This window comes from Idiotropiscis lumnitzeri, chromosome 20 (assembly GCF_059441095.1).
Source record: "Idiotropiscis lumnitzeri isolate Australia: NSW breed Sydney's pygmy pipehorse chromosome 20, RoL_Ilum_1.0, whole genome shotgun sequence".
NCBI classification, from domain to species: Eukaryota; Metazoa; Chordata; class Actinopteri; order Syngnathiformes; family Syngnathidae; genus Idiotropiscis; species Idiotropiscis lumnitzeri.
In genome coordinates, this window is record NC_142410.1 from 11,902,168 (window position 1) to 11,929,814 (window position 27,647).

General features: G+C 44.6%; 3 protein-coding genes across 7 annotated transcripts; 2 read left to right on the forward strand and 1 right to left on the reverse strand.

The window, feature by feature from the left end:
• Positions 1-2: 2 nt before the first annotated feature.
• Positions 3-21,530, reverse strand: lhpp (phospholysine phosphohistidine inorganic pyrophosphate phosphatase). Of its 5 annotated transcripts, XM_088285212.1 has the most exons (8): positions 20,971-21,529; positions 20,655-20,842; positions 19,872-20,025; positions 19,575-19,638; positions 19,316-19,408; positions 19,032-19,123; positions 11,222-11,340; positions 8,228-10,552 (listed from the first exon to the last, which is right to left on the reverse strand). In XM_088285212.1, exons 1-7 carry the CDS (start codon positions 21,210-21,212, stop codon positions 11,241-11,243), a joined length of 933 nt encoding a protein of 310 aa, XP_088141338.1. In that variant the 5' UTR covers positions 21,213-21,529; the 3' UTR covers positions 8,228-10,552; positions 11,222-11,240. The 5 variants fall into 5 exon arrangements, with proteins under 5 accessions (XP_088141340.1, XP_088141338.1, XP_088141337.1 ...); XM_088285214.1 differs by lacking the exons at positions 8,228-10,552; positions 11,222-11,340 and adding an exon at positions 3-2,869 and having other exon boundaries at positions 20,971-21,530; XM_088285211.1 differs by lacking the exon at positions 8,228-10,552 and having other exon boundaries at positions 10,573-11,340; positions 20,971-21,527.
• Positions 734-8,004, forward strand: fam53b (family with sequence similarity 53 member B). The gene is made up of 5 exons (XM_088285210.1): positions 734-904; positions 4,953-5,113; positions 5,458-5,512; positions 5,818-6,455; positions 7,357-8,004. Exons 2-5 carry the CDS (start codon positions 5,027-5,029, stop codon positions 7,618-7,620), a joined length of 1,044 nt encoding a protein of 347 aa, XP_088141336.1. The 5' UTR covers positions 734-904; positions 4,953-5,026; the 3' UTR covers positions 7,621-8,004.
• On the forward strand, positions 21,354-26,652 carry oat (ornithine aminotransferase). Its single transcript, XM_088285208.1, has 10 exons — positions 21,354-21,515; positions 23,247-23,455; positions 23,575-23,799; positions 23,865-23,960; positions 24,322-24,449; positions 24,636-24,758; positions 25,032-25,160; positions 25,231-25,344; positions 25,524-25,668; positions 25,741-26,652. The coding sequence occupies exons 2-10, from the start codon at positions 23,263-23,265 to the stop codon at positions 25,899-25,901; spliced, it is 1,314 nt and encodes a 437-aa protein (XP_088141334.1). The 5' UTR covers positions 21,354-21,515; positions 23,247-23,262; the 3' UTR covers positions 25,902-26,652.
• The last annotated feature ends 995 nt before the right edge of the window (positions 26,653-27,647 follow it).

Below are 27,647 nucleotides of genomic sequence, written 5' to 3' on the forward strand. Positions count from 1 at the left end.
ATGACTGAGAAGCTACTTAGACATGCTATTTTTTTGTTATTTATTTCTTAAGTTAATTTAGGGTAACAATATTGCAGAATAAATACCTCCCTGCCAGTATCAATCAAAAGTGAGCATTATGGTGTACCTAATTGAGTGTCTGGTGGTTGTACACCACATCATTATCTTTCAAATCTATTTACAACAACATTTTTAAAGCAACAGGCGGTTTTGTACAGTGAGACTACATGTATTTGTACTTGAGTGCTCTACATGATGTGGTTAGAGAAATGTCAAAGGTCACTTCCTGCACATCTGTTTGCCATAAATGCATTTATTCTTTTTTTTTAAGACACACGCTTATTTTGGAGTTTTAGAAAGACAGATCTCATTATTATCCCCTCTGGGTCACATTGGTATGGTAAAGTTATCAGGTTTCAAGTTTTGTGTTATGGAAGAACGATAGTGTGTGTGGGGGTGTGCGTGTGCGCGCGTGTGTAACAGATTACTTTTCATGACAGCACGGCCGGATCGATCCATTACTCGTTCAGTAAACATGATTTTACCACGCACTTTGAATCAACACCAACACGACACTAGGTCGGAAATGCGAGTGCTTGATTTGGGAAAAGTCAAAAATATATGAGTGTTTGTCGTTGAAGGTTGTTCACATGTTGACTTTAGCGGTGGGGAAGTGTCGCGTCGCCCCTCCGTGCTTGCCTTGAATGGTCTCGTCCACCATGTGACGTCACGGCCAACGTTGGACAGGAGCGCAGCGAACTTGAGTAAATGTTGCACTTTACTTTACTCCTCAGCGAATAACTGACTGCCTGTCTCACTCTGACTTTCTGCTTTTTTGGTTGTTAAAAAAAAAGAGCACACCAGATCCCAACATGATCCGGCTACACTGAAAAGCAGCGAGAAGGTAATGTTAGACACCCGACTCACGCTTTAACTACGTCAAGTAGTCGTAAATAGGAAAAGTGATTACTAACTCTTTAACATGTTTTTCGGTCATCGTATGTGATGATTGTTAGTCAAATAACTTGATGGCAGTGAAAAGTTTTACTCGCCCATGTCCCTATTCCTTTTGTCTGGGGTTTGTTATTTCTTTTAATAATTAGCATAAATTCTCCGACATTTTGTGTCGTCTCTGCTGAAGGCAAAATAACCCACAATGGTGTCGTTTTTTAAAATGATATATTCTAATTTTACTTAATTTAAGTTCAGGCGTACCCTGTTATGAATTTGATAAGATAAAGTCGGGTCCACATGGGGCACAGTGGCGTGCAAAGGGGTGGGGCAAATGGGGCCCAGGCATCCACCTGAGGGTGGGGGTGGTGCGCGCGCGTGTGCGTGCACGTGTGTTCTGGAGGGGGACCCGTCAAAGGCCGAATTTTGGGCAACAATTTGATTTGAGACTGTCAGAAGCCCATATAAATCTGCAGCGAATATAAAAATCTGAACTGTTATATCCGTATTAAGTACTCCTTTTTTGAGGTACAAGTTCATTTCACCCCCCTACATTTGGATTTTAATATATATATTAAAAAATGTTTTGTTTCTTTTTTTGTTCACAAACATTCTCTTAGTTGTTTTTGGTTAAATTAAAAACAGTTATTTACTCAAAAATTTCAGTTATATATTTGGAAGGGTAATTACAATACTGTCAAACTGCTATTTTTGTTCATGGTTATAGCAGCAGAATCTGATAATGGGCCAGCCCCAGTCGGGAAGCATGGGATGCAAGTGTTTTTTTTTTTGTTTTTTTTTTATTGTTGGAGGTATTTACTACGGTATAAATCAAGATACATCGTCATTAGTCATACATATATTACTATGGCTTGTTTGATAAGAAAATTGGGCCTAATCCCGGGTCAGAATCAGAATGGATGACAAGTTAAGACATCTCATGCAAATGGTGTCCCTCCCAATATATGGAGCTTTTAAAAACATAATTTACTGTGAGTTTCTCTTGCGATTTGCTTGTAAATGGGCCATTACACTGGAATGTGGCTATCTGAAAAGTTGTGCGGAACCAGAAATTGCCGTCAGTCATTCAGTCACGGTGGGGCTCCTAAACGCACCGCTTGAACTTCATGATGTGACAATACATGTGGAAAATATTACGCTCCCACTCCAGATTTGACCCCCCAAAGTACAGTAGAGCCATTTCCGAGCGGAACGCCGCAAACCTCGTGTTTGCTCTGTAGCCTGCATGCAACATTCTGTGGGCACTCGTCACACCAATTCTCTTTGCCAAAGTAATTCTCCTTTTTCTGAGGGGGATCACGGCTGTTCAAGGTGGGACGGGTTGTTCCAGCTGTCGGGGACAAACTGTAGAATTTTTTTTTTAAGAAGGAAAACTTTCACGAGGGTCATCAGGGAAAGTTCCAGTGGTCTTGCCTTAATGTCATGCACATGATGTATTTGTGTAACAAATGTACATGGTGTGGTTCTGCTTGTTCAGTACTGTTTTTGTCCAAATTTATTGGCCGTCTTATCAAAGTTTGAAACAGGAATTAATTTGGAGAGCTATTTAACAAGGACGACAACACTCAATGTTTATATTCACGGTTGAATGTGATACATTTTTCATGAAATTACCTTCAACTCCCAGTAAATTATTATTTATAAATAAGTAACGGTAGCGCATTTCCTGCCTCGTTGGATTGTCGGATGAGAAATCAATAGCTTGTGCTGAATTCATCGGATGACGGAATGCCATGTCTCTGTGTGAAAGTGCAATACGCTGGATGGTAGAGGAAAAAGTTGCAATCCTTTGTGATGTTGTATCAGCAGCGTAATAAGTGGCGCGACAGCAGCTGTGTGTAGGAAGCACCTTTCCAATCAAAGACAGCTTTCTTTTTTCCCTGCCGCGCTGTCTTGCCTGAAAGATAAAAGTGAATGAAGTCCATCTGAGAACGTTCCCAATTTTCAGACGGTAGTTGCGTAAAAAGGTCCCATTCCTGTATGCCAACCCACGCTCATCCCACCTGTTGCATGATCGCAACTGTTGGAATTCGATTGGTCATGCCTGGAGTGTGAATGCGAGGCACAAGGATGATGAAAGAAGTGGTTTTTGATTCACACCGCAGTGAGGCTGTTTGAATGTAAAATCCTCGGCTCAATAAAGGTTAGAAAACGCTCCTGTTATGATGAAGCGGGTTCGACATTTGAGCAATTTTGCAGGATCTCCGTGTGAAAGAGGCGAGCGTGCTTCTGACATTTTCTTGCGTGGGTACGAGGATGTTTGTGTTTTCAATTGTTTGCACTTAATGGACTCCATTTTGGACGTGGCTCCTGTGCTAATGTATACAGTGGCAGTGATTGTGTGTGGGTGTATGTGTGTGTGTGTGTGGGGGGGATAATTCAACAGGCCCCCCCCACGAGCGCGTATCTGCTTGGCGGTCATGCTGAGCCATTGTGTTTATGGTAAGCGGGCAGCTGCAAGCTGGAGGACACGTCGTCCCACCCCGGGAACCCCCCCCAAAAAAGACCCCCCTTTCTCCTGAGCTCATTTCATTCATAAATGGATGTAGGTGAACGTACCCTACTTTGGTATGTTTCCTTTTGGCCCTTCTCCCTGGCACCTAGCCTTTAAGAACAACAACGGAGAAAAAGTTTGGCCTTTGGCTGAATTACGACAGCAATTAGGCATCCGAAAAACTGGTTCCAACCGTCAATTAGGTGTTATTTGTAGCGTGTCTTGTTTTATGACGTGCTTTGTGCCAACACACCCTCCACATTATGGAACAAGACAGAGTCCAAACATGACAAGTTAGAAGTAGTAGATCACCAGCTTTACTTGCATACTCGTAAACATGGCGTCATGATATTGGGAAAACATGCCAGATGGATGTTGATTATAGCAATCTGTATATTATTCAATATTTAATATGTACCTCGGGAAATAACATTTTTATTATCTAATGAAAGTAAATAAAAATTGAACTTAACGTTATACAGTAACCCCTTGTTATTCGCACTCTAGCAAATATTTGTGAATAATAAAGGACTTGAATGTGTGCGGCGTCGGTTGACAAAGTGAAGTTGCGTGGAGCAAGTCGCTTGGAAGATGCGATGCCGGCCGTAATGAACATTTTCTACGACTATGTTGATTTTTTATTTTTTTTTTAATACCAGCTGTCTGTGGGTTATAGCATGGATTAGCATTAGCGCTAATTGTCAGTCAAGACCCAAATCCTTATATAATAATGTTTGTTGGCTGGGGGATTACAGTCTAGCCAATGTATGGGAAAAGCCGCTCTAATTGGGGAACGTTCGTCTTTGCGGCCCCCACACGGGTCAGGAAGTATTTGACACACAACACTTTTTGCCCACTACTGATTTGCTTGACATTTTAATGAATTGGACCACATTTAGAAATGTACTAAGTGGGGAAAAAATCTGTATATTTATAATTGAAGTTCAACTAATACAGCAATAACATTTTATATTTAGAAAAAATCATTTTACTCCTGTATTTAATTGTATAATTTTCTCGACTACTTTGCTTTGTTAGTGTAAAGTTTTCTTTCTTGAATTTAATACATATTTAATATATATTTTATATTCGGGAATATATGACTGGATCTTAAGTCCACACTGACACACTGTTCAAGTCTGCTATCTAGCATGAAGTTAAAATATTTATAATTTAATTTCATGGCATATTTTAAAAATAAAGCATTAGCTTTCTTTGTACTCACGACCACAAATGAAATGGTCTTATTTAAAAAAAAAACTTGATGAGATCAAGTTGTGATTGTTAGCATTCCATATTGATGCTACATGCTTTTCATCGATGTCCTCCTCACATTGTTGTTCTGACTCGATCAAAGACAGGAATGTAAATTATACGATGGCTGTAAACACAGGTTCTTGTGATACACGCAACACGACACAGATCTCTGATGTCATTCATTGGGCTCGGAGACGAAAACGCTCAACTTCGTGTGTCTCTCCATCAGGATTGGCAGTCCGAGGAGTGAACATTGGCCATGGCCCACTTCACTGACACTCATCGGAACGGGTCGGGACCGTGATGTGTGTCGCCATGGTGATCATTTGCAAGAAGAGGCCGGAAAAGGGCGGCAACAACGTAACGTCGAAAAGCACACATTTGGCCTCGGTGAGTGAGCGCTTGTTGTCTTGGGTGTCAACTTGAATTTCGACATGCATTGCAAACTGGTCGGGCAACATTTCACGATGGAAATGAAATTAAGAACCGCCGTTACATTGAATTGCATCATGGCTCATTATCGTCCTCTGCCAGCTATTAGCGGGGTTGTTTCTGTCACCCGCTCCGCATTTGCTCCACTCACAGTCACAATAGAGTCGTTCAAGCTCCGCAACTCTGACTCATTTTGAAAATCACGTAGGTGGAGGAGTAGAAGAAGAATTCCGCGTTACCCTCTGGCCCACAAGAAATGAAGTCAAGACGCCTGCATGATTATTCTGGTCTTATTTCCACAGTTGCAGACAGAGACCATGAGCCAGGGGACCACTCTCTTCTCTCGCGAAGTCACGGGTAAGGACAAAAAAAAAAAAACAATTAATATGCACTCACAAGCTGAGAAAAGACAAAAGTTGTGAAGGTTTAAATGGACGCACAATTATGTTGGGCTATTTCCACCACATTTCTTCTGAGAAATGACTCAACGTCCGTTGGAGAGCAAGCCACCTATTTTGCATCTACTGAACCGATAACTTAAGTTCACTGAAAACTCGGATGCGTGAGTGAAAGAAGAGTCTATAAAATCTCAATGTTTGGAGAAGTCTACAGTTGAGGTTCCGGTAAGAATCCATTAAGGAAGAAATGAAAATGTGTTACAGATACAAGGCGATGGTGCGAGGTGCCACACGGCTGCACCTCGCCGCAGAGTCCGGTGGGCACGAGCCTGGAGAGTCTTTGGGACGTCCTGCCTGTGCACCAGAGCGCTTCACACTGGGGCTGGGATGTGGGCTCCGCCTCCAGCACCATCAGCAGCCTCCTGCAGGACCTCAGCCTGACCGAGGCCGCCGCGTCCTCGCGGGTGACGGCGCCGCCCAGCAAACGTCAATGCCGCTCCCTCTCCTGCTCCGACGAGCTGCATCGCTCCACGTGGCGACCCCAGGGATCCAGAGTGTGGATGGCCGTGGAAAAGAGGAGGTGCCACAGTGGCGGGAGCGTCCACCGTGGCGGGATGACTCAGACGGGCTTCCCGGCCATCCAGCGCAGCTCCAGCCTCAGCCTTGCCGCCGCCCTGGCCCAGCCCCTCTACCTCTCTCACGAACAGATCCCCGAACCCCACGGGCCTTCGCCGGTCAGGTCGCCCGACTCCACCCCTGAGCTGGAGCGCCGAGGAGGGCCGGGGGGTCTGGCCCGTAGCCGCTCGCAGCCCTGTGTCCTCAATGACAAGAAGATCGGGGTCAAGCGCAGGCGGCCCGATGACACGCAGAGGCCCTCGCTGGACCTGGCAAAGATGACTCAGGTTGGTGTTAACAGGGCGGGTGTGGTGGTGCTTTGACGAAGCAGTTTAATTTCTTTCACTCCACACTCAGGTTAATCGGGTACTAACTTAAGTTACTGAGGTCTGTGGTAAATTAGTGGCATCACCTCAAACACTTTCTTTGACTCCATTCTCTTGCAATTTGTGGAATCGCAGCCAAATTCGTTTCAAACAAATTCCCAAACTCCGCACACTGCGCCGTGACTGACTTAACGGTGTTCACAGTGCAGGCTGGCACACGGGCTAAGGCAGTATGTCATTTAGCCGTCAATGTCCTGGAGTGAAACAGCTGCGGCAGAGGTCACTGTAGTGGGGCGTGGTTGTAAAGAGACATTGATTGGGGTCAATTCAGCTTGAGTGGCTGGCTCACTGCCACGGGCCAGGCTGGGCGAGGCCTCGCGTTCTATCGATCAGCTTCCATGGATGGCGAGTCAAGGTCAGAGCGGATGATGAGACAATGGTCGTCGTTCCACCGAGGCAGCGTGATGGAGGATCTTTCAGAAGGGTGGGACACTCCATCTCCAGCACGCCTGTGCGGTGATTGCATAAGCCAGCAAAGAGCTTTCTGGGCTCCTCTCTCCGACGCGCTCAAGCACGAGGCAGCTGTTCCGTCTTCTCGGCATTAAAGCGTAAAGATTGGATCATCTCAGCGCGGGAGAAGCTTCTCGCTTTGAGTGTGCAGCTGTCAGGATCTTGGCATCCATTCTACCCGATGTCCTTTGAAGGTTCTCCTGCATGTATGCCTTCATTGTGCGAAGCGCCAAACATGCAACGTCCCGTTGCCCGTCGCTCCACAATCTATCAGTCTATTTTTCTGGGTATAATATCACATTCTCTGAAATCATTCAACAAGGTGGTTTCTGTTTTCCATCCAATTTTGCAGAAACTTCAGAACTTCCACAGCCTCAGCTGCCCGGGAATCTCAAGCCATTCTCGACACAGCGATGACTCATCTACTACCGACGCTTCGGACGACGTTCCGCCTCCGACCAAGCATGAGCCACCCGGCCTCACCATCCAGAACGTGGACCGGATGTCCACGAACCGTAAACACAAGGGGCCTCTGTGGACGGGCATTTGTAGCACAGAGAAGGACTCCTATCTGCTCGGGGGCGAGCTGGACATTGAGCAGATCGAGAGGAATTGAGACCGACTTGAAAGTCTTACAGACCAAGGAAGTTGTTGTGCACTCATTTTTGGAGGGAGTAGTCTTAAGTTGCAAGTGCGTCTCAGGAGAAAAAGCAATCAGGAAGCGTCAAATCTCAAGGTGAAATAAGTCTTAACATTTTTTCCGTAACCCTTCACCATACTACATTTGGAGAGAACTTGCAGGTTTGTACAAATTGTCTGCAGCGGGCAAGTTGGAAGAGCAACAGACAGAAATGGACACGCGGCAAAGACTCAAACCACAACAGGAAACAAGATGGACGCAAGATATGATGCTAATCGCATGAATATTTTACAATTTGTAATGACAAGGTGATGTAAAAACACAAGCGTATTTCTATATGAATAAACAATTTTAAATGTGCCTCGTGTATGTTTTCTTTTTTTATTTAGATAGTTCAAAATACAAACCAATGAGAGCTGAGCCTAGACAGGGTCTCTGCGGGACACCAACTGAAGTTATTTTGTATTTAATGCAAACTGACCCAATTAAAGACAAGCCACAACGTACTTGATGAGCCTGTGTTTGTGAAGCCGACCGAACTACAATGCAGTGCCATCGCTTTTTTTCTTTTTTTTGAGGGGTGGGGGGGGGGGTTGATGATTGCGGCTGGAGTGACTGAGCTAAGCAGAGACCTACCCCCCAGCCCGCACAGGGGAAACAAAAGGGTCTTTTTCTTGCGAGGAGCTCGGTGACGTGCGAGGCGCTTGTGAATGTGGGCCATGTGTCAGGCCTGCTTGCTAACCTCACTCTGACCCACCATGCATGCCCCCCCCAACAACAACAAAACTTCACTTAGAATTAATTCCAGGCTTCACATTCTGATCAAAGCGGAAGGTATCATTGAGGAAAACGTCGCAATTAAAATGAATCCATATGATAGTGACTTATAAATTCAACCGCGTGTTACGAAACACTTCTACGCCCCAACACTTGACGACAGATTAAGTTCTTTTTTCAGAAGCTAAACCTTGTATAGCAGCCGGCGCCGACCTCTTAATCAGCAGCGTTGCAGCAAGGGGAAGAGACCATGTCCTAATAGGAGATAACAGTACGAAAGGAGGAGGGGGTCCCCAAACGGGTTCTTTGACAATTGGTCCGACACTCACGCTGACTCAAATTGTGCTCAAAATGTCAAAAACTTTCCTGCAGAAGCACACCACACACTTTAGTTAAGTGTGGACAATACGACGTTAAAACAAAAATCTAAAATTATTTGCACCAAAAAAAAAAAAAAATTCAGAGTGTCTCCTGAAATGTCAATGAAATGCCGATCATACAATGACCAGCTTGGTTGGTTCAGAAGTATGTCGTCGGAGAAGAACTCCTCAGTTCTCCAACTCGTTTCTCCCGTCGTTGCACAGGTGAGGCGAGAACGACCATTCCTATTTTTGGTGTTCTTGAGCATTCATCCATATTCGATAGCATTTAACATGACTAGTATGATCGATGAATGGAACCTGTCACACTTGGGGGACTTGGTTTCATGTCAAAACAGAAGCAAACGACTTGGAAGGTGCAGGTGAGCGGGGATTTCGCTGACACAGTGGTTGTTGGTCAAGGGCAGAGTGCGCACAGCTCCAAAATACTTCACACTTGCTTCAGCCTGAGGTGCTTCGGAGATTGATTGCACTTGTAACATAACATTAGCTCCACTTGCGCAATCTAAGGGGGTTCCATACAAGAACAAAGATAATGTGGCTGAGTCAAAGGTATTAATGGGAGCTTTTACGCTGGAGATGGTCTGACAGGCACGCTCCAGACTTTGTGCCCCCCCACCCCACAAGGTGTCAGTCAGCTTAGCATTGAAAATGAGATCATCAGCTTGATAATGAGCTTGTGGAAGGAAAGGGGGGAGTCGCACTAGTCTTGTGTTTTGACTGCACAGGACAATGAGCTGTCCGGGACAAAACAACAACCTGAAGAGCATGCCGAACGCTCGACTAATCATTTGGGAATGTCGCTGGACTTCAAAACCACTCTTTTGAGGATGGTTCGGAACGCGACGTAGAAGACACCTTCAAGTCAAACGGTGTGAGGCACAAGCCCCTTATCCATCAATCGTTCCAGTGGCTCGGATTTTGATTTTCATAATTACTAAGCGCACCGCTTATGAGGATGGTCTTCTACCGCCGATGAATAACGTTGCTCACGAAGGATACGCCAGAGCAAATGAACAAATTTGATTGGACGCACATATGGGCTGGGAAGAAGAAAGGAAGGAGGGGAAAAAAAAAAAAAAAAAAAAAATCACCCATACATCTGAGAAAAGTCTAATTCCAATTTAATGGTCTGTGTGTGAGGCCAAAGGCAATAAAAATTTGGGCCAAATATGGAGCTAAACAATATGAGGTGTTTGCAAAGCCACAGCAGCTGCTAACACTTTGCAGTCGGCCACCGCTCAGGTTTATTCCCCAATCAAAAAGAGGAGTGGCATAGCATTTCATTCCCTTTAATTGGCCAATAACACACAAGCTTGTGTCAGTTCATGGTGAAGTGAACCGCAAAGACCTCAATTAATCACTCGGCAATGGGCTTTTGTTCTTCCCGCTGGATCCATTCGGGTACACTGGAACCTCCAGGGCAGCGGCCATCGAATAATTGTTTTGGTTTCATTCCAGCCGGCGTGCCCGCGCCCAAGTTCTCATCGGCTTCTCCTTCTCGTCGAGGCCAAGCTCGGCGCGGGGCGCTGGAGTGAATGCTAACAAGCGCTTAATGATGTAACAATAAGGCGGCAGGGCTCGCCCTCGGGTGAAGCTCGGCCGAGAGACCGATGATGGTGAGACACTTTTAAAGAAGAGTCCAGGGCCAATTGGTCACACTCGGGTTTGGTTTGTTGTCTTGGCGGCCGGCTAGCTTCCTGTTCCCAGATGTGGCAAAGAATGAATTCCAGGTGGACGACAACCAGAAACTATTGACAAGGGTCATAAATGGATGATTGCCACAGATGACTTTATTGATCACAACAATCCAAAATCAACTATATGGACAAAAGTACTGGGACAAGCCGACTTCATGAATCCATCTGGGGTTGGGTCAAACCCAAGAATGGAGAGCGAGTGGACACAAAAACGTGGCAGTGGAGTGTTCATGTTCCAGTACTATTGCGCACATGTACAGTACAATGAGTTAGTTCCTTTTGCAGGTCTCTTGATTCTGAACCCAATTTGGCTTTCAAATTCCTCACTTTGTTAGCACGGCGCTACACCAGACTATCGCAGGCCTCATTTGAGGTCGTCATACGGATTGACGAGGCGAGCGTCGTTTGATGCTGTCGGTCTGACAATAAAGTCCACCCGAGGAAAACTGAAACCAGCGTAACTGCAGTAAGTCAGTCACGCGCAGACAAACCAAGATACATTTTGTACGAGACTACGGCCTACAAAAGTGAAGATGTTAAAGTTGGCTTGATTGAGCCCAATTTTCACACGCTACTGGAGTATCAGATTGTTAACCGTAAAAGTTGCGTCATAGATCATTCTATGAAAGGAACAACAAGTTTACTCACTCAATCCCAAAACGTACTGGACTATGACCCGTTTGGGGATTTTGAGGGACACCGAATTGACCATTCCAATACCTGTCACGCCCACACAACCTTAGCGTTTCCCCCTTTGGCTGAGGATCAAATCAACAGCCCGGGCCAGGTGGTCGGCCGTCCCGTCAGCAGTCACGGTCGGGTGCCTCTGGTCGCTGGGCCTGAGGAGGACCCAAACAAGAACAGTTGATGACAGTGCGTCTGCCCAAAGATTCCGGTGGTAAATTTTTCCCAGGAGATCATAAGAGCTCACGTCCCAAAAATATGCGGCGCTGTCAAGTGGAGTTGTGCAGGTGCCTGCGGGAGAGTGCATGTTTTGGGCTGCTTCTCAGTCTCGCTCAAATGCAAACTACCTGCAGGCGAGTTTCACCTAAGTCCCGGGATGATTAAAGCTACAAAACACGAAGATTTTTAAACTCAACGCCGTGTTAAAATAGCAGGTGTGCGTCTCGTACTCCCACCCCTCGTTAAAATGCCAGCTTGAAGTGAGTGCACCCATGTGTCCGACACGTCACAACAATCTTCCGTCTTTGTCATACAGCTGGGTGAAAGATTCTAACTACTCAAGTACGGTTTTCATTTGTAAACACCTGACAACAATCGAGCGGCCTAGAGAGACGACAAAGTTGCAAGCAGCAGCGTTTCTGGCAGGTACTGGCTCTGTCCAACACGTGGCAACAATACAAAACGGGTTTTTTTTTGCTCTTCTTTATAGAACCACACCCCTGTAAAATGCACATGGGAATTTCTGGCAAGTACTGGCTATTTCCTTCATATGAGACTTTAAAACTACAAGTTTTAGTTTTCATAATATGGCCGATTGTTGTCACGTGTGCAGGCATGTTTCATGTTTTGTAGGTATAAAAACATTTCCATCCCAACAAAATGCATGTTCATTTGTGCCAATGCAGAGAGAAAATAGATTTCTGGCAAATAACGTCTTTTGCCCTAGCCGTAATCAGCCGGCAGGGGAAATGCGATCCCTATCCTGCATACAGAACCCCCCCCTACCCCCTCCCTGTTTTTTTCTTTTGTTTTTTTTTTTAACTTGAAAAGACTCGAGACGCCGCCTTCATTCATCTGCATGACTGTCCTCTGACTCATTTATGAAGAGGCCTAAATATTCATCCTCCGTCTTGGATCGAGCCACAGGTCGCAGCTCCAGATGGGCCGCGGGCTTTGTCCCCCGGGCCCCCGCGTGCACCCCATGTGCCGAGTGTGTGGCACACACAGCCATTAATCCTGTGCTCCGAGAGCTCGCCAAGGCACTGTGGCAAATATTTGTACGCCGCCAGAAAGGAGGCCGGGCGCGGGACTTTGCAAAGAGAGGCTATTGAATAGTGAATAGCAGAGTGAAGCGCTGCCATGTGTTTGCGCACGTCTGTCAGCGTTTGGGTTACGTGAGCTGAGCTGCTAATGGTTTTGCTGTTGTGTCTCCACAACGGACTGACTTCACAAACACGCAAAGAGAGTTTGTCAAAAAAAAATAAAGGGGTTACACAAATGCTAAAAGTATTTGTGATGAGTAGAAAACTAGTCAGGGAGGGTCTACGGTGACACCAAAGGTCATGCAGGAATTTCTGGCAAGCACTGGCGAAGCCCTACATGTGACAATCTCCATCTCTTTCAAAAGCAGGTTTGAAGACTTTTTATCCACCACTGTTTATATCCACAGCCCTGTTAAAAATACAATTCTGTCAAATACTAACTGTCTCCTACGAGGAAATCATCTCCTGATCTTCATACGTTTGTTTTTCTTACAAAGAAAACCCAAGAACAAAAAAAGTGCCCCTCATAAAAAAAAAAAAAAAGAAAAAAAATGCACCCCGAAAAATTCTGACACAGACCATTAAGGTTGTGCCCCCCAACAATATTCTACACTCCAATTTTTTTTTTTATCTCAATGAATAATGAAGGAGGGAGAGAGGCTCAATGCCAACATGCAAAATTCACACACAAAGCAGCGAGTGTTCCCCAGTGAGGTAACGCGTCCTTCAGGTCGACGCAATACGGAAGGGACAGCACACACGCGACGTGGCGAGATCGTAGCGATAGCCCTGCGACACTTTGGCGACTTTCACACGGCCGCGAGGTCATTCAACAAAAGGCCACCCGCCAACTTGAATGACTCACGCTCACTGAAGTCAGTGAATGATCGACCAGTGTGGTGGACGACGACTACGGCCGAGTTGCGTCTCCGCTTTCCTCGGAGAGAGCGCGGTGACTTTCGTCATCATCATGTGAGAAACTCCGGAAGGTGCCGCATCACCAACATCACATAATTGAGAGAATGCAAGTCAAACAAAATTCAAAGCATCGCGCGAGACATCTGCAAATCTAGTGAGACTATATTGCATCGAGTTCACATGAATTTTGGTGTTAAAAATAAAATAAATCCCACTCCAATCAAATTCAAGAAAAAATGCGACCCACCCGTGGGCCGACATAGAACCCTAGTCAAGCGGTAGCAGCACTTCCGAGCGACCTTATTTTGGTCTGAGGGTGGTGACATGCATCTTTCGAGAAACCTTTTCAGCTCGCAGCTAACTGGAGACGTCAACCAGGTGCAGCTAAAATCTGCACAATGCCATGCCAACAAATTCTAAACGTTCACGCAAGAATGAGCAGCGGCAGTGTGGTTTGGTAGCAGCAACACTTGTGCACGAACAGCACGTGCAACCCAATAGTTGAAATCTCACAAGGCTTTTTCACACCAACGCGGCCTTATTGCGGTGTGAATGAGAAACACATAAAGAAACACGTAAATAACGCCGGCTGTCACCTGGCTTCACCGAGGGGGAATCCCGTTTATGAGTTACGTGGCAGCCACGCAGAAAAGGAAAACAGTCAAAGCCTGCCAACGCGGGTTGGAAAAACACTCGAGTCAGTTTGTTGCGGGGACGTCAACGTTTTCATAGCACACCAATGAGGGCACGGTTGGCAAAGAAAGCACCTCTCTCACCCTCAAGAAAATGAATCACGCCCAGACGTGATAACTTTTATGCTCGACCAGTGACTGAAGACGAAACTTTGACTTCTTCAGCGTCGGGTTTTTCTTTTTAGCCGGAAGTCCAAGTGAAAAGGGAAGCCTGCTTCTCTGTGACGTCAGAGGTTTTGGTCTTATAGCAGAAATGCCATGGCCTGGATCCGAGGTAAAGAGCTGTCTTTGGACGTTAATTGTGCTTCCCTAAACGCATGACACAATGCAGCTGCAGGCTGCAGCCTGAACTGACAGCGCAGTGTTATGGCAACACAAACGTGACAGATGCTTCACGCACTGCGGCCTACACACACTCGAGTGCGTTTTGAGTTTGTGAGCCACCATCGGCTGGAGCGTAAAGTGAAACAGATCTGGTTGTTTAACGGCTCTTTCCAGTTAAGGACACAAGATCGAAGCTTCAGAAATAACTTGGTGAAAGACACCTGAGAAGGACACGGGGACGAGGATCCCCAAACCGACAAATCCATTAGCAAAGTTCTTGTGTTCCTTTACAATACAAACAGATTTCAAGCTGAACAAACAGGACTGAGATAAAACTTCACTTTCTCTCTCTTGGATGGTGAGAGCTTCAATTTTGAGAGGCATTTTTGAACAATCTCCTTGGGGTTTAAACAACTATCATTCATGAAATAGTCCTTTCTAAAAACAAATAGTACAACCGGGCGAGAAGGCAGGACAAACACGCCAGAAGACATGGGTCAAGATAAATATGTCAAAAATGCACTGAACCTCCTTTATCCGATCTTTTTTTTAAATAAAGTTTTCCACCTCATACTCATTGGACATCCCTATTTAGATGAGAATTAGCAACTTATACCTACCCAAACGCTCTAGCCAGGTATTACGGAGGTCAGACTGCTTTGAGGAGTTGCACTCGGTGAACCTGGCGTCCCCCACGGCTGAGTCTTAAGTCCATGGCTTTTGTTTGCTTTGTGATACTCTGTTATCCTTCCAATGCTTCACATGACGTCGGAAGAAAATGCTTTGACAGAGTATAGAAAATAAGTCAGTTCAATATATAACAAGCGGTATTGTGGTGAAAGGGGGCGAACGTCAAGTTTACATGAACTAATCCATATTGAATGTAGCTACAGAATTTGAGTTGAATCAGTACATGAAGACTGGACAAAAGAGCTTTCCAGACATTGATGCAGAACAGACAGCGCAAAGCATCCTCTGCTGCTGATGACTTCCTCAGCCTTCCCCCTTGCGTCGATATTGTAATGCGTAAGAGCGTTTCGTTGCAGCTAAGGGACTGCGAAGTCACACACAATTAAAAGGGAAAAATGCTCCAAAAGCAACTTGGGCAGTGCACCGAGTCGCCCCCCACAGAGAGTGGACTGTCTAATGGTAATTGCAAAGCGGGGAATGGTTATTTAAGAGGTAGTCTCTCAGAGAGCCGAATGTGTAGCGTTCACTGCTTTTTTTTCTTGGCCAAGCCCTCATGAATCGTAGAGCCAAGGCGGTGCGAAATGGGTTTCTGGTCCTAACGGCAATGGCACAAAACTGCCAGGATCGCAATGTGCTCCTATTCCGTGTCTGTGCCATGAAAGCAGAAAATGCTCCATTTATTAGCTGTTACTATTTTTAGAAACTCATGAAACGGCTTCCTTCTTCACTGATGTAGATGCTTGTCTTCCAATATATTGATGACTGCAAATTGCTACAGAGGGGGTATTATAATTACAACTAAAGCAGCGTGATCGATTTAGGTCCTTGTGATGAAACTGTGTAGATGCGCTTTGACTGCGTTTGCTAAACCATAAGAGCGACGAAAAGCCACGTTTGGTTTACAGTCACAATAAGTCAATGTGTTTGCAATATTTGGAGCATTCCGACGGACAATAGCCCGTCCGATACGCTCCGCTTGGAATCTGGGCAGCAAGAGGAAGCAGGAAAGCCTGCAGCGTGAGTGCAGACGGATGTTTCAAACCGGTAATTTCAGTGGAATACTCGACTTAAAGCATAGGATGCAAACGTTAAAAGCAGAGAGACCGATCGGGGAACAAAGCAGCTTTGTCGGCTCTGGCAGCTGGACCAGGCAATCGTTCCCGAAATTGATTGTGTTTATGTTACGCTCATAGCTGCCAATTCCAATCTAAGGGAATAGAGTGGAACAACATGGATTAGTCTGTGAGTTAATTAACATCTATGACGGTGCAGCAAATAGTCATTTCCCAACATCGTTTACATGAGTGATGCTTCCTACCAATCAGAGGGATTGGTAACATGTAAAAGAAGGAATCTTCAGGCGTGACTTGTTAAATGCACCAAAGCAAACAGAAACCAAATATGTTCCTTTTTTTTTTAACGACGTGCAGATAACGGATAATACACACCTGAGGTTAGTGACACCTGATGATGCTGATAACTTCCCATGCTGACAAACGCGTGTTTACTGTTGTGATCAATTAAGGTCAAAGTGATTGTAAAATTACGCAATGACAACGCAAATAAAATTCATAACTCAAAGTTTGAGATGGGGTGCAATCAAAATGTGTATCTGTAAAGCTGGACAGCTTATTTAAAAAAATGGACTATACAAATGTTACAACCCGGGGCACACAGCTAGCAAGAGTTAGCCTCGCTCGTTTAGCCTGGCTGAGTTGGCTACGCTTGTTCAGGATGATCGGAACTAAGCTCCGAACAAAGGAAAAAGCTGCAAAACGGACTATTCAACGTTTAACCCTCATTGCATCCATGTCAGTGCCATTTATACAACGCAAGTAAAATGCTATCTTTGCAGGCAGCCTAAAAGGGATTTGTGATGCTTAACGACCAAAACTTTCACTTCCTCTTCGAGTCGTTCCCAGAGTCGGAGGCGGTACAGTATCCCGCCGGACCTGCTCGGAAACACTGGCTTCAGCTCACGCATGCACTCAAGCGTGATGCAGCAGGCGTTATGATTTACACTGTAAACCATTTTCAAGGCAGCGGCGATGGTGGCTGCGGTGTGAAAATGTTTGCCGTGCACTCTCAGCTGCCAAACTCTTCTATGGGAATCCACAATGGATTTCTGCTTAACTCGCAGGTTCACCCCCCCCCCCCCCTTCTTTGTTTATGGAGGTGTTCTGGGAGATCTGACCTCGCTTGTCAATTCATTAGAAATGGCATCATGTCACACTCAACGCCACTCATAAATGACCAAGCTAATGAACACACTGAACGGCATTTAATGGCCCCTTTGGAGGTTATAATTCCTGGCACCATTCACAACAACTAAATTTCCATCCCTCTTTCATTTCAGAAATGGCCTATACATAAAAGAAATGGAAACTTTTGTCAAAGAAACAGACCGTCATCTCAGGCTTCATAGCTGTGCACAGTCATACATGTTATACACACTGCAAGAATAATAAAACTAATGTTCATGCGGAGGAGGGAAGAAAAAAAAAGAGGAGGTGTGGCTTTGCATGAACAGCACATGTGAAACTGATTAGGGCTTCCAATTTAGGACAGTTTTTTTTCTCTCTCGCTCTAGCTTTGTCAAACACACAAGTCAATTTTATAAGCACTTATGATAAACGAGTTCCTTCTGGAACAAATCCTGCAGGTCCAACAAGATAATCCCATCAAGTTTGTCTCATTAAATATGTCGAAACGCCCACAGTATGGAGAGAAAGACACTAAATGCTGCATAGCTTGTTTGTGTTTAATTCCAAAGCACAAGTTGACACTTACATCAAGTTAATTAAAACACGTTTCGTGGGCGTGCGAATGGGATTTTTAGCGAGCGCATTTTTTCTAGTCGTGGTGTTTATTTGCATTGTGCACGTCGGCAGTTAGGAATAAATGATCTACGGAGCGCTCAGTGATATAATAGATCATGTCCTGACTGGAATCCACACAGCTACGATAAGAAGCGTCAGTCATTTGTGTCGTTTTTCCTGGTCTGGGCCTGGCAGGCCTATTTGCAGCTCTCTCTTTTTCCTTCCAGCCTGATGGGAAGCAGAGATCTGCGCAGCATCTGCTCCATGTGGAAATAGCTGTGTTTTCCCACATCTGACTGGGAGTTTATAGCGCGCTCGGGGCTCTACCAAACAAAGCCTACTGTTGCTGTGGCATCCGCGAAGACAGTTATAATACCAGTTCATGTTTTTTTTTTTTTTTTGCTAATAGAAAAACAGGTGTCTATTTGAGGGAGGCATTTTACTCCAGTGAAATGAATAGAAATGCCAATCTGTTCCAGACTCTATGCAAAAAACAAAACATTTTGAACGGGTTTTAATAAAAAAAAAAAACACTAATACTGCACTTAATAAAATCATATAGCAATAGCAAACACAATGAAAACTAAACGGTTTGTGAATCTTGAGTATTTTGTTGCAGCCTTCTGGTGAGTGTGATTTGGCCACTAGGGGCTTGCCCGTGAAAGTTACATGTCAGCAGACTCACATTCAAAGCATTGTCCGAATACTTTTGCACAACAGTACTGATGTAGAATTTATAAAGGTTTGCACAGTTCATTTTTCCCCCCTCGAGCCACAAAAGCATTTTTTTTTAATTAAATAATAAACCACATGAGTCTCTACTAACACTGTAGCGAAGGCATCCGAGCAGCATTGCATCATAAATTTGTCAACCACACAGAGATTCACGTGTGCAGAGAGCTATATTTGGAGACGTCTCAATAAAATGTACAAAAATATAAAATTAAAAAAAAAAAAAAAGGGGAAAATAAGGGATAAGAACAACTAGTGTCTGGCGCCCTCTGTTGACAAGTGTAAGTATTTCTCCCCAGAGAGCTAATATTTTACAATGTACAGTACAGCAAAATGGTGAAAAATGTACTTTGTAATGAATAATCATCAGGGTCACGCTTTTTAAAGCACTCTCCTGTAAACCACCAACCTGTATTTTCCCGTTCGGACTTGCACACCTTTCATTCCGACTTGCTGGGCGCCACCAACGTCGTTCACCAGATCGTCACCAATCATCATCACCTAATAAACCCAGTAACGTATTCAGTCAGAGTTTTAGGAATAGTGCTAAACCTATTTTAATGATTGTTAGGATTCAATGATTTCAATTAAATGTTAGTCAAGTGTTTTAATTTGTCCAGATATAGCTTGTGGATATAAAATCATATTAACGCGTGGTCATGGGATGAGTGTTTTGCGCATGCTTCAACTAACCTCATGTGGTTGGAGAGCCATGTCATTGAGGACACTCTGGAAGAACGTAGCGGATGGCTTCCCGATGACCTCGGCCTCCACGTCGCAGGCGTACTAGATGAAATCAAGCAGTTGATAAAACTTTATTTTATTTTTTCGCTTTGCCCATCTGTTTTTTTCCTACTTCTACAATCATTATTACATCAAATGTTACAAATTAAACAGTTGGTGCATCACGATGACAAGCAATCCTATCTAGTGGGCGGCGGCTCTACTGTACCTCCAGAGCTTTCATGTAAACTCCCACATCCAGCTTCAAACCATCTGTCTCCTTGTAGTATTTTCTGTGTGTGTGTGTGGGAGAGAGAGAGACATTATTAGCACTATGAGAAAACTAAAATAAATGAAATCTACCTCAATAAAGGAGACTGATGAAATGCACAAAGTCAATCACGCTGAACATTGCCAAAGACATGATGTCCATTTAAAAGTCGCAAAAGCCGTGATTTATGCACGATGGAAACCTGCAGTAGCATCATCCCACATAAACTGACATGATAAATAATATCCTCATTACCCTTTGCCAAGAGAGAACAGAGTCGGCTTCTCAAGGCCTATCAAGACCCTGAACGCCTCATTCAGGTTGGTGTAGGAGAACTTTTCAGCCGCGTCACCGATCACCACGCAATTGGGGTCGTTCGTGTCTACGCCATCAAACTCGGGCAGGAGCGCTGTCGGATGAGACAATCAACGGTATTAATTCTTTCATGAATGACATAATGACCATTAGTTTTGTCCTAAGTTGTGGAAAGTGCTTTGTTACAGCTTCAGCTGTAGTGAAATGAGCAATACAAATAAAGTTGTGTTGTGTGTGTGTGTGTGTGTGTGTTACGCATAATCATCATTGCTTTTTGGGAGCAACATGAGTGACAAGAATAAATGTTACTTTCATATTACTTAAGTATTAGATACAGATACAAATAAAGTTAAAATTCTTAAGTGAAAAATTCAGAATAAAATTATTAAGCATTTCAAGAGAGTATTGCTGATTATGTGAAAAACAAATGAGACCAAGACAAATGAAAAACACTGCAGCAAAAAAATATATGGCAATTGCCACAGAAATGTGAATGCCAAGAAGGCATTTACACCATTTAAATATAAATATGTAGTATGTATTTACAATAAGCCACTGAGAACAGCAGTGGGCCAACTTCATTTTGGTCACTTATAAATCAAGGTTTAGTTCCAATTTTAACAGATGGGCATTTTGCTTGCTTCGTCAGTGTAACTCCTATTTCCAAGATTGAAAGTACTAAGCTCTTTTCTTGGGTGCACTTGGCACATGACCAGGCAGTACCGTCATACACCAGCAGGTGGGGCCGCAGTCCTCTTTCCCTCAGCACAGCCACGGCTGCAGGTGCAGGAGAGAAGACCTCACTGACACTAATGTCAAATCCCAATCTTTGGAGTTTGGCCACAAACTTCTCTCGCGCTGCCTGCGTTTCATTGGTGCAAAATCTCAGCTTCAGGTCGGAAGCTCTGAGCCTTCGCAAACACACAAAAAGCAAGCGAGTATTCAGTGAAGTAGTCGCTTGTGCTGACGACATGAACACCAAACTGGCTTTAGATCAAATGTGTCATTTTTTTTATTTTTAGTGCGGTTCAACACTCACTTTCTCACGGCTTCGACGGACCCAGGAATGGCCACCCCGTCGCCCTCACCGCTGTCATACAAAACTCCGCACATGTCCAGTATCACGCCTTTTAAACTCGCGGCACAGCTCGACCAGCCAGTGTCCGCCATTACGAGACACCTCTCTCTCGTTATGCGCATGCGCGACATAGCTGTCAAACAAATCCTTACAGTCGCGACAAATTTGTTAAAATTAACCATTATTTTTTGTTTCACGACCATTTTAGTTAAATTCAATTCAACAAAACAATAATTAAAAAGACAATACGAGCGTCACTGTTGGTCTCACAGTAATCCGGGCCAATGTTTTTTTTTCTATTTATTTGCAATCAAGGCAAATGTTACAACATGGGGGCGTTTCCCGTGACGTCACGAACAGTATATTTCCCCCGCTTGGCAGGCGCCCACCAACAGAAATCGGACCGGTTTGGGACCGTCGAACATCGCTTCAAAAAGAAACTCCGCAGACAGGCAGACAAGAAACACCTCCCAAGAGGCTCCTGAATTACAGTTCACGTCGTTCTGGTACTTCCGCTTTGTTCCATCCCACGGTCTTAATCCGCTTATTCTGTAACACTTGACAGCTAAATTTAGCTTAGCTACCTAGCTAATATAATAGCAAGATCATGGGTGTATGCAACATGGATGAGATGATATTGATTGAAATTGACATTACATCGCAAAAATCAACCGATTGTCAGCGTTTTTTTTAAGCTCCTTCCTTTAACGTAACCGGAAAGCGTGGGGGTGTGCTCGCAGTTAGAGCCTATCATCTTTCAGGGGCAGGCTAAACTGAACGATACTGAACTGCCCAAAATGTCAGGACACTTATCTACTGCAGTGTTTACAATTTAACAACGTGAGGGTCAAGGGCTTATTTGGTCATTTGCGAGCTCGCGGAAAATCTGGTCAAGGGGCCCCACACAAGTGTCGTACTTTTAAGTGTGCTTTGCAAAAGTTATCATGTTGTGCTTTAAAGACTTAAAAGACGGACCACCGTTTTAGTGCCACTGATGAATCGCATAAACCATTAGAAGGTTGTAATTTAATCACAAATCTAGGAACTGTCAATTTCGTGGTTTCCAGCAAGGTCAACCTTATGACACAAAAAGGCTGAGAAGTAATTGTTTATCATACCATACACAGTCAGGATTTCATCAAATTAAATGCGGCCAATCAGAGTGAGCAATTGGCACAGACGGCTAATGTCATTTTGCATGTACAAACTGTTAACAATTGTTAAAATACAACAATCTCTTAATTCCTCACATTAGAATTAATAAACCTAAAATATATCAATTGCTAAAGAATTGTGAACAGAAATGATAAATGCACGCATTATTAGGGCAATATTTTTATTTTTTTTTTTTGGTTTTATATCCTGAAACCCAGACTGTGGATGGAATGATGAACGATGACTTCTTGGTCATGTGCACTGGGTAGCAAAGATGATTTGCGGATTTTGCGGCGCAGCTTAGTAACAAGGATAGCAGCCACTCACGCACTTTAAAATGCTTATTGAACAAACACGCAAGAAAACAAACGCGCATTATTGGACAAACATGTAATAAACATTCATACACAAACTGCTGATGGCCTCAGCTGACACTGTGTCACTCCACACTCAGACGGTTTATAGCCAATTAACAGCCTGTCAAATCTACAGGGCTTTGCTTTTTGTTGGTCAATTTGCTTTCCCTAAACATTTATCGAAGTGTATACCAAAACTTCAAGATTGGCTTCTCTTCTTCAGTCTGCATCATTTTCCGTCCCAACAAGTTTTTCTAAGATTTTTTGCTCCTGTCTTCCTGAGTCAAATATGCAAATGCATACTAAGATTAAATTATCCATTGCATGAGAAGGGGTGGTGACTTTTCCAAATGATCATGATAGATTAAGTGGTTAGATATACACATCCAATAATAATTGCTTTATGTCGAAGAGACCTAAAGGAATATTTTTTTCTGCTTTGGACAAAGAGCCAGCATAGTTGCACTTTTGACACTTGTGCTGTATTGTGAAAGTGACTCATTGTTCAGCAAACCTGAGTGAGCACCGTGGTGGGATTTCACAAAGCCAACAATGAGTTTATAGCCCTTCAATAGCGGGATAGAACTTTTGCGGCATGTCTGCTTCCAGTCTGACTAGGTTAGCAGGATAACAGATTGCACGAGGAACAGGTTCGGTCAGTTAGAGTAAAATAAAGACACACATACCTTGAGTGGCTAACTGTGTGTGTCCGCCTTGTCCCTTTAGACGCAACCACACCGGGATGAAATCACTGATTTTCCAGCTCAGTCGCAGCCTGAGGAGCTCGTCGCCGCTCGGCGTCCTCCGTGGCGCCCACTCGGCCGCCACACGCAAGTTGGAACAGCCACTCACCTCCGTGGAGATCTACGCCCGCGAGGAGAAGTACGGCGCGCACAACTATCATTGCCTGCCGGTGGCGTTGGAGAGGGGCGAGGGTAAGCTAACGCAAACTCCCGTCATGACCAACTATCAAGCGGACAGGAACAGGAATAAAAAGCAGGAACTCGACTTCCAAACAGCCTTAACCCCAAAATTGACTGTTTTCTATTTTTAGGAATCTTCGTGTGGGATGTTGAAGGCAGCCGCTACTTTGACTTCCTGAGCGCTTACAGTGCCGTCAACCAGGGCCACTGCCACCCAAAGATCGTCGGCGCCCTCACCGCACAAGCCTCCAAGCTCACACTGACCTCCCGAGCCTTCTACAACGACGTGCTGGGCGCCTACGAGGAGTACATCACCACTTTGTTTGGCTACGACAAAGTCTTACCCATGAACACCGGTAAGGAAAAACGGGAGTGTTTTGTTGGGACTGTCTGAGTAACGCTGACACGGGTCTTGTTGAAGGTGTGGAAGGCGGCGAGACGGCCTGCAAGCTGGCTCGGAAGTGGGCCTACAACGTCAAGGGCATCCCCAAGAACAAAGCCAAGATTGTTTTTGCTGGTGAGTGATTGATCAGGTGCCGACAAGCCGGACCTAAACACTTCATATCCCGAAAATCAGAGCTGAAACGTTTATACGAATGATTTGATTACAAAAATAAGTGGAAGCATTCGCTGTGCCTCAAATTTCTGTCCCTCAATCGGTTGGGATGGACGTTTTCCATCGCTTTCTTGAACAAAATCATCACGTAATAATACACAAGCTGCAAAAGCCACAACCGATGCCACGAGCCTCAAGTGGATAACCTGAGCTAAGGAAGCGTCCACTACATTCTCATCGGCTGACGAGCATCACTCATCAGAATCACGCCGAGTCGCTCAACACTTGAAAAGAACATTCTCTGTCCATCTTTCTGTACCAGAGGGGAACTTCTGGGGCCGCACGCTGGCAGCCATCTCGAGCTCCACCGACCCCACAAGCTACGAAGGCTTTGGCCCTTTAATGCCTGGATTTGAGCTGGTCCCGTTCAACGATGTTCCCGCACTTGAGGTTTGCTTTTGGATTCTAGCAGACAAAATAAGAGAGAGTGAGCTGAGGTTTGACTGTTTTGCTTTCAACCCGGACATCTTTTTGTTTGTTTTTCCCCCTCCCTCCACCATAAGTGCTACTGCCCACTTTTGCTGTGTAAACAGAAAGGAGCCTTGATCATGTTTTGTTCTGGCACGTGTGTTGCAGAAAGTCTTGCAGGACCCGCACGTCGCAGGCTTCATGGTGGAGCCCATCCAGGGCGAGGCGGGCGTGGTGGTTCCTGACAACGGCTACCTGACCAAAGTCAGGGAGTTGTGCACGCGACACAATGTGAGTGCACATGCGGGTCATGACGTCGTCTTAAGTCTCACGCTAGCCGGATGATAGAGAGTATTAGTGGACAAACGTTTGTGCTCAAGGGCACATTTGGTTTTTAAAAGGGACAGATGGACCCGTTAAGTGGCGCTTTTTTTTTTTTTTTTTTGGGACAATTTCTCCAAGATTGATTGTTCCAATTAGTGTTGACAAAGCTGCAGTTGGTTATTAAAATAATTTTATAACACTACTTGCAAAACAGATTTTGGGACGTGTATTTGTGTGCAGGTGCTGTGGATTGCCGATGAGGTGCAGACGGGTTTGGCGCGGACCGGACGGCGTCTGGCCGTGGACCATGAGCATGTGCGACCAGATATGGTCATCCTGGGAAAAGCGCTCTCGGGAGGAGTTTACCCAGTAGGCGTTTTTTTTTAAACAAAAATCTTACCAATTTAGTTTTTTGGCGTAACGGTTGCATGCGTGTCAGGTGTCTGCCGTGCTGTGCGACAACGAGATCATGCTGACCATCAAGCCTGGGGAGCACGGGTCCACGTACGGAGGGAACCCCATCGGCTGTCGGGTGGCCATCGCTGCCCTCCAGGTCAGAGTTCAAGTTCATTCAAGACCTGCATCATTCATTTGGGGAAAATAAAATGTTTTTTTTTAATTATTGGAAGTCATTTAAGTCAAAGCAAAATATTTTTCAAATGTCCCCGAATGATGTCTGGTGTCATTGAAAAAAAATTGCAAGTCAGGTTAAATATTGGACCTTTTCCGCAGGTAATTGAAGAAGAGAAGCTGGCGGAGAACGCAGAGCGGCTTGGACAGCTGCTGCGCTCGGAGCTGAGGAAGCTGCCGTCCGACATCGTGGAGACGGTGCGGGGCAAGGGCCTGCTCAACGCCGTCGTCATCAAAGAAACCAAAGGTAACGAATGCCATTGAGGGCCACATTTGTAACAACGGGGGATGCTGACAAGCTGCGTGTCGCCCCGTTCAGAGTACGACGCCTGGAAGGTGTGCCTGCGCCTCCGCGATAACGGCATTCTGGCCAAGCCCACCCACGGCAACATCATCCGCCTGGCCCCGCCCCTCACCATCAACGAGTCCCAGCTGAGAGAGGCCATCGACATCTTCCACGGAACAGTCATGGCGCTCTAGAAAGTACAACCGTCAGTCATCTGGTTTAGCATTTGTTTAAAGTCAATCATTCAAACACACGCTTGTTACACAATGGAATTGGGCCATTCAAGGAGGCCGTTCTTCTCACTCTTCAGACTTGACTTCTAGATAGAAAACTAAGTTAAGGACGACTTTTCCGTGAAATGGTCACGTGCGCTGTTCAAGGTCAACCTTTATATTCAAACATTAAGCAGGAAAAGATGTCACTTGAATTCAATTGCTTTCACCATATGAACCATAGTCCATGTTTTAGTAAAGATGGTGTCAAAGGGCCACTTTGGTCTTAATTAAGATTCTCCAAGCATTAAGTCCTAAGATATTAATAGTTGAGTTTTTGGCAGGGTTCAAAACACCCAATAGAGGACTCAAGAAGGCATTTGCAGTTTGACAGTGACACCTGCTGGTGTTTTATTGTTATGGCTGCAATAAAATGAAGAGAATTTTTACTTTAAATTAAATTTGAAAAGTATAATAACCACTTTTCCTTCAAAGATGTAATGGTGCAAGAACTTTTTTTTGTTAGACTTCGAATGTTTCATGATATGTCATTGAACTCAAGTTCACACGGAAGGAGGTCAAGGAGCAGAATATAACCTGTGTTTTATTTTTTTTAAGAGTAATTTCATCCATGTGGATGGTGCTTTTAATATGGCAAGGGTCCATCTTATTTTTTTTCCAAGGCCAGGCTTTTGTTGAATTTGAACTTATGCCAATAAATTATTGCATCATTCATGGTGTCATTCATGCTGTAAAAAGAAAAATCGCAATGGCAATGCTGCAATGACCAAGACTACCACAAGGTGGTGGAGTAACCTCACCCAAGAGCGAATAAGGAAAGGTGGGGACGAACTGACAGGTGCATTCAGTATTACAATAGTGTGGAGAATTTCTTTTATTGCACTACTATATAGGCACTTTTTAACAAATGTTTAACATAATATAATAATTTAAAAAATACACACTGTCGTAACAGTATGAATTTTTATTCAGGTAACAACTGTTCTCATATTACCACTTAAGAATGATAAGTTTTAGGCTAACAACTGCATTCTGTTAAAATTATCTGCAGTTGTCTTTTTGGAAGGGGGGTTTTGCAGAAGAGGACAAAAGCGCCCAGTGTCTTCAATCAGACAGCATTGGACAGCTCATTATTCCGTATGGCAGCCAGCCGAGCGAGGCCTCAGCGTTTGCTTGTGAAATATGAGAGGAATCCGAGGTTGGCAGTAGCCAGCGGGCTTTCATCGCCAGGTGACAACGCGAGCGAGGCCCCTCGAGGCTGGGAGATGCGTCCCACTCGGCTGTCACCGCGGTCCCTTTCTGCAAATGAGCATTGCTTTTTGCAGAGCGGTGACACGTTGGGCAACGTTGAGGAACAAAACTTTGACCGACCTCATGACATGCTCGGAGATGTGCTCCATTTGGCCAAAATGATGGGCACAAATCATTTCCTGAAAATACTGAAATTGAGGTTGAATTAAAAAAAATAACATTTTGACTTTGGTAATAGAATGATTACAAACGAGTAACCTGTCTCTAAACGGGTTTGTAATTGGCTATAGTTACCACAAGATGGTGGTAAAGGACTACTTTTGTGTAAATGAAACTCCTCAACTCATTGTTTCATTGTCATCAAGTTGCCACCAGATGGCGACAAAGCAACACTTATCAGCAGTATGCTCATCAAATGTTGGTACAGTTTGCAAAATTAGAACTACTTACTCGCAT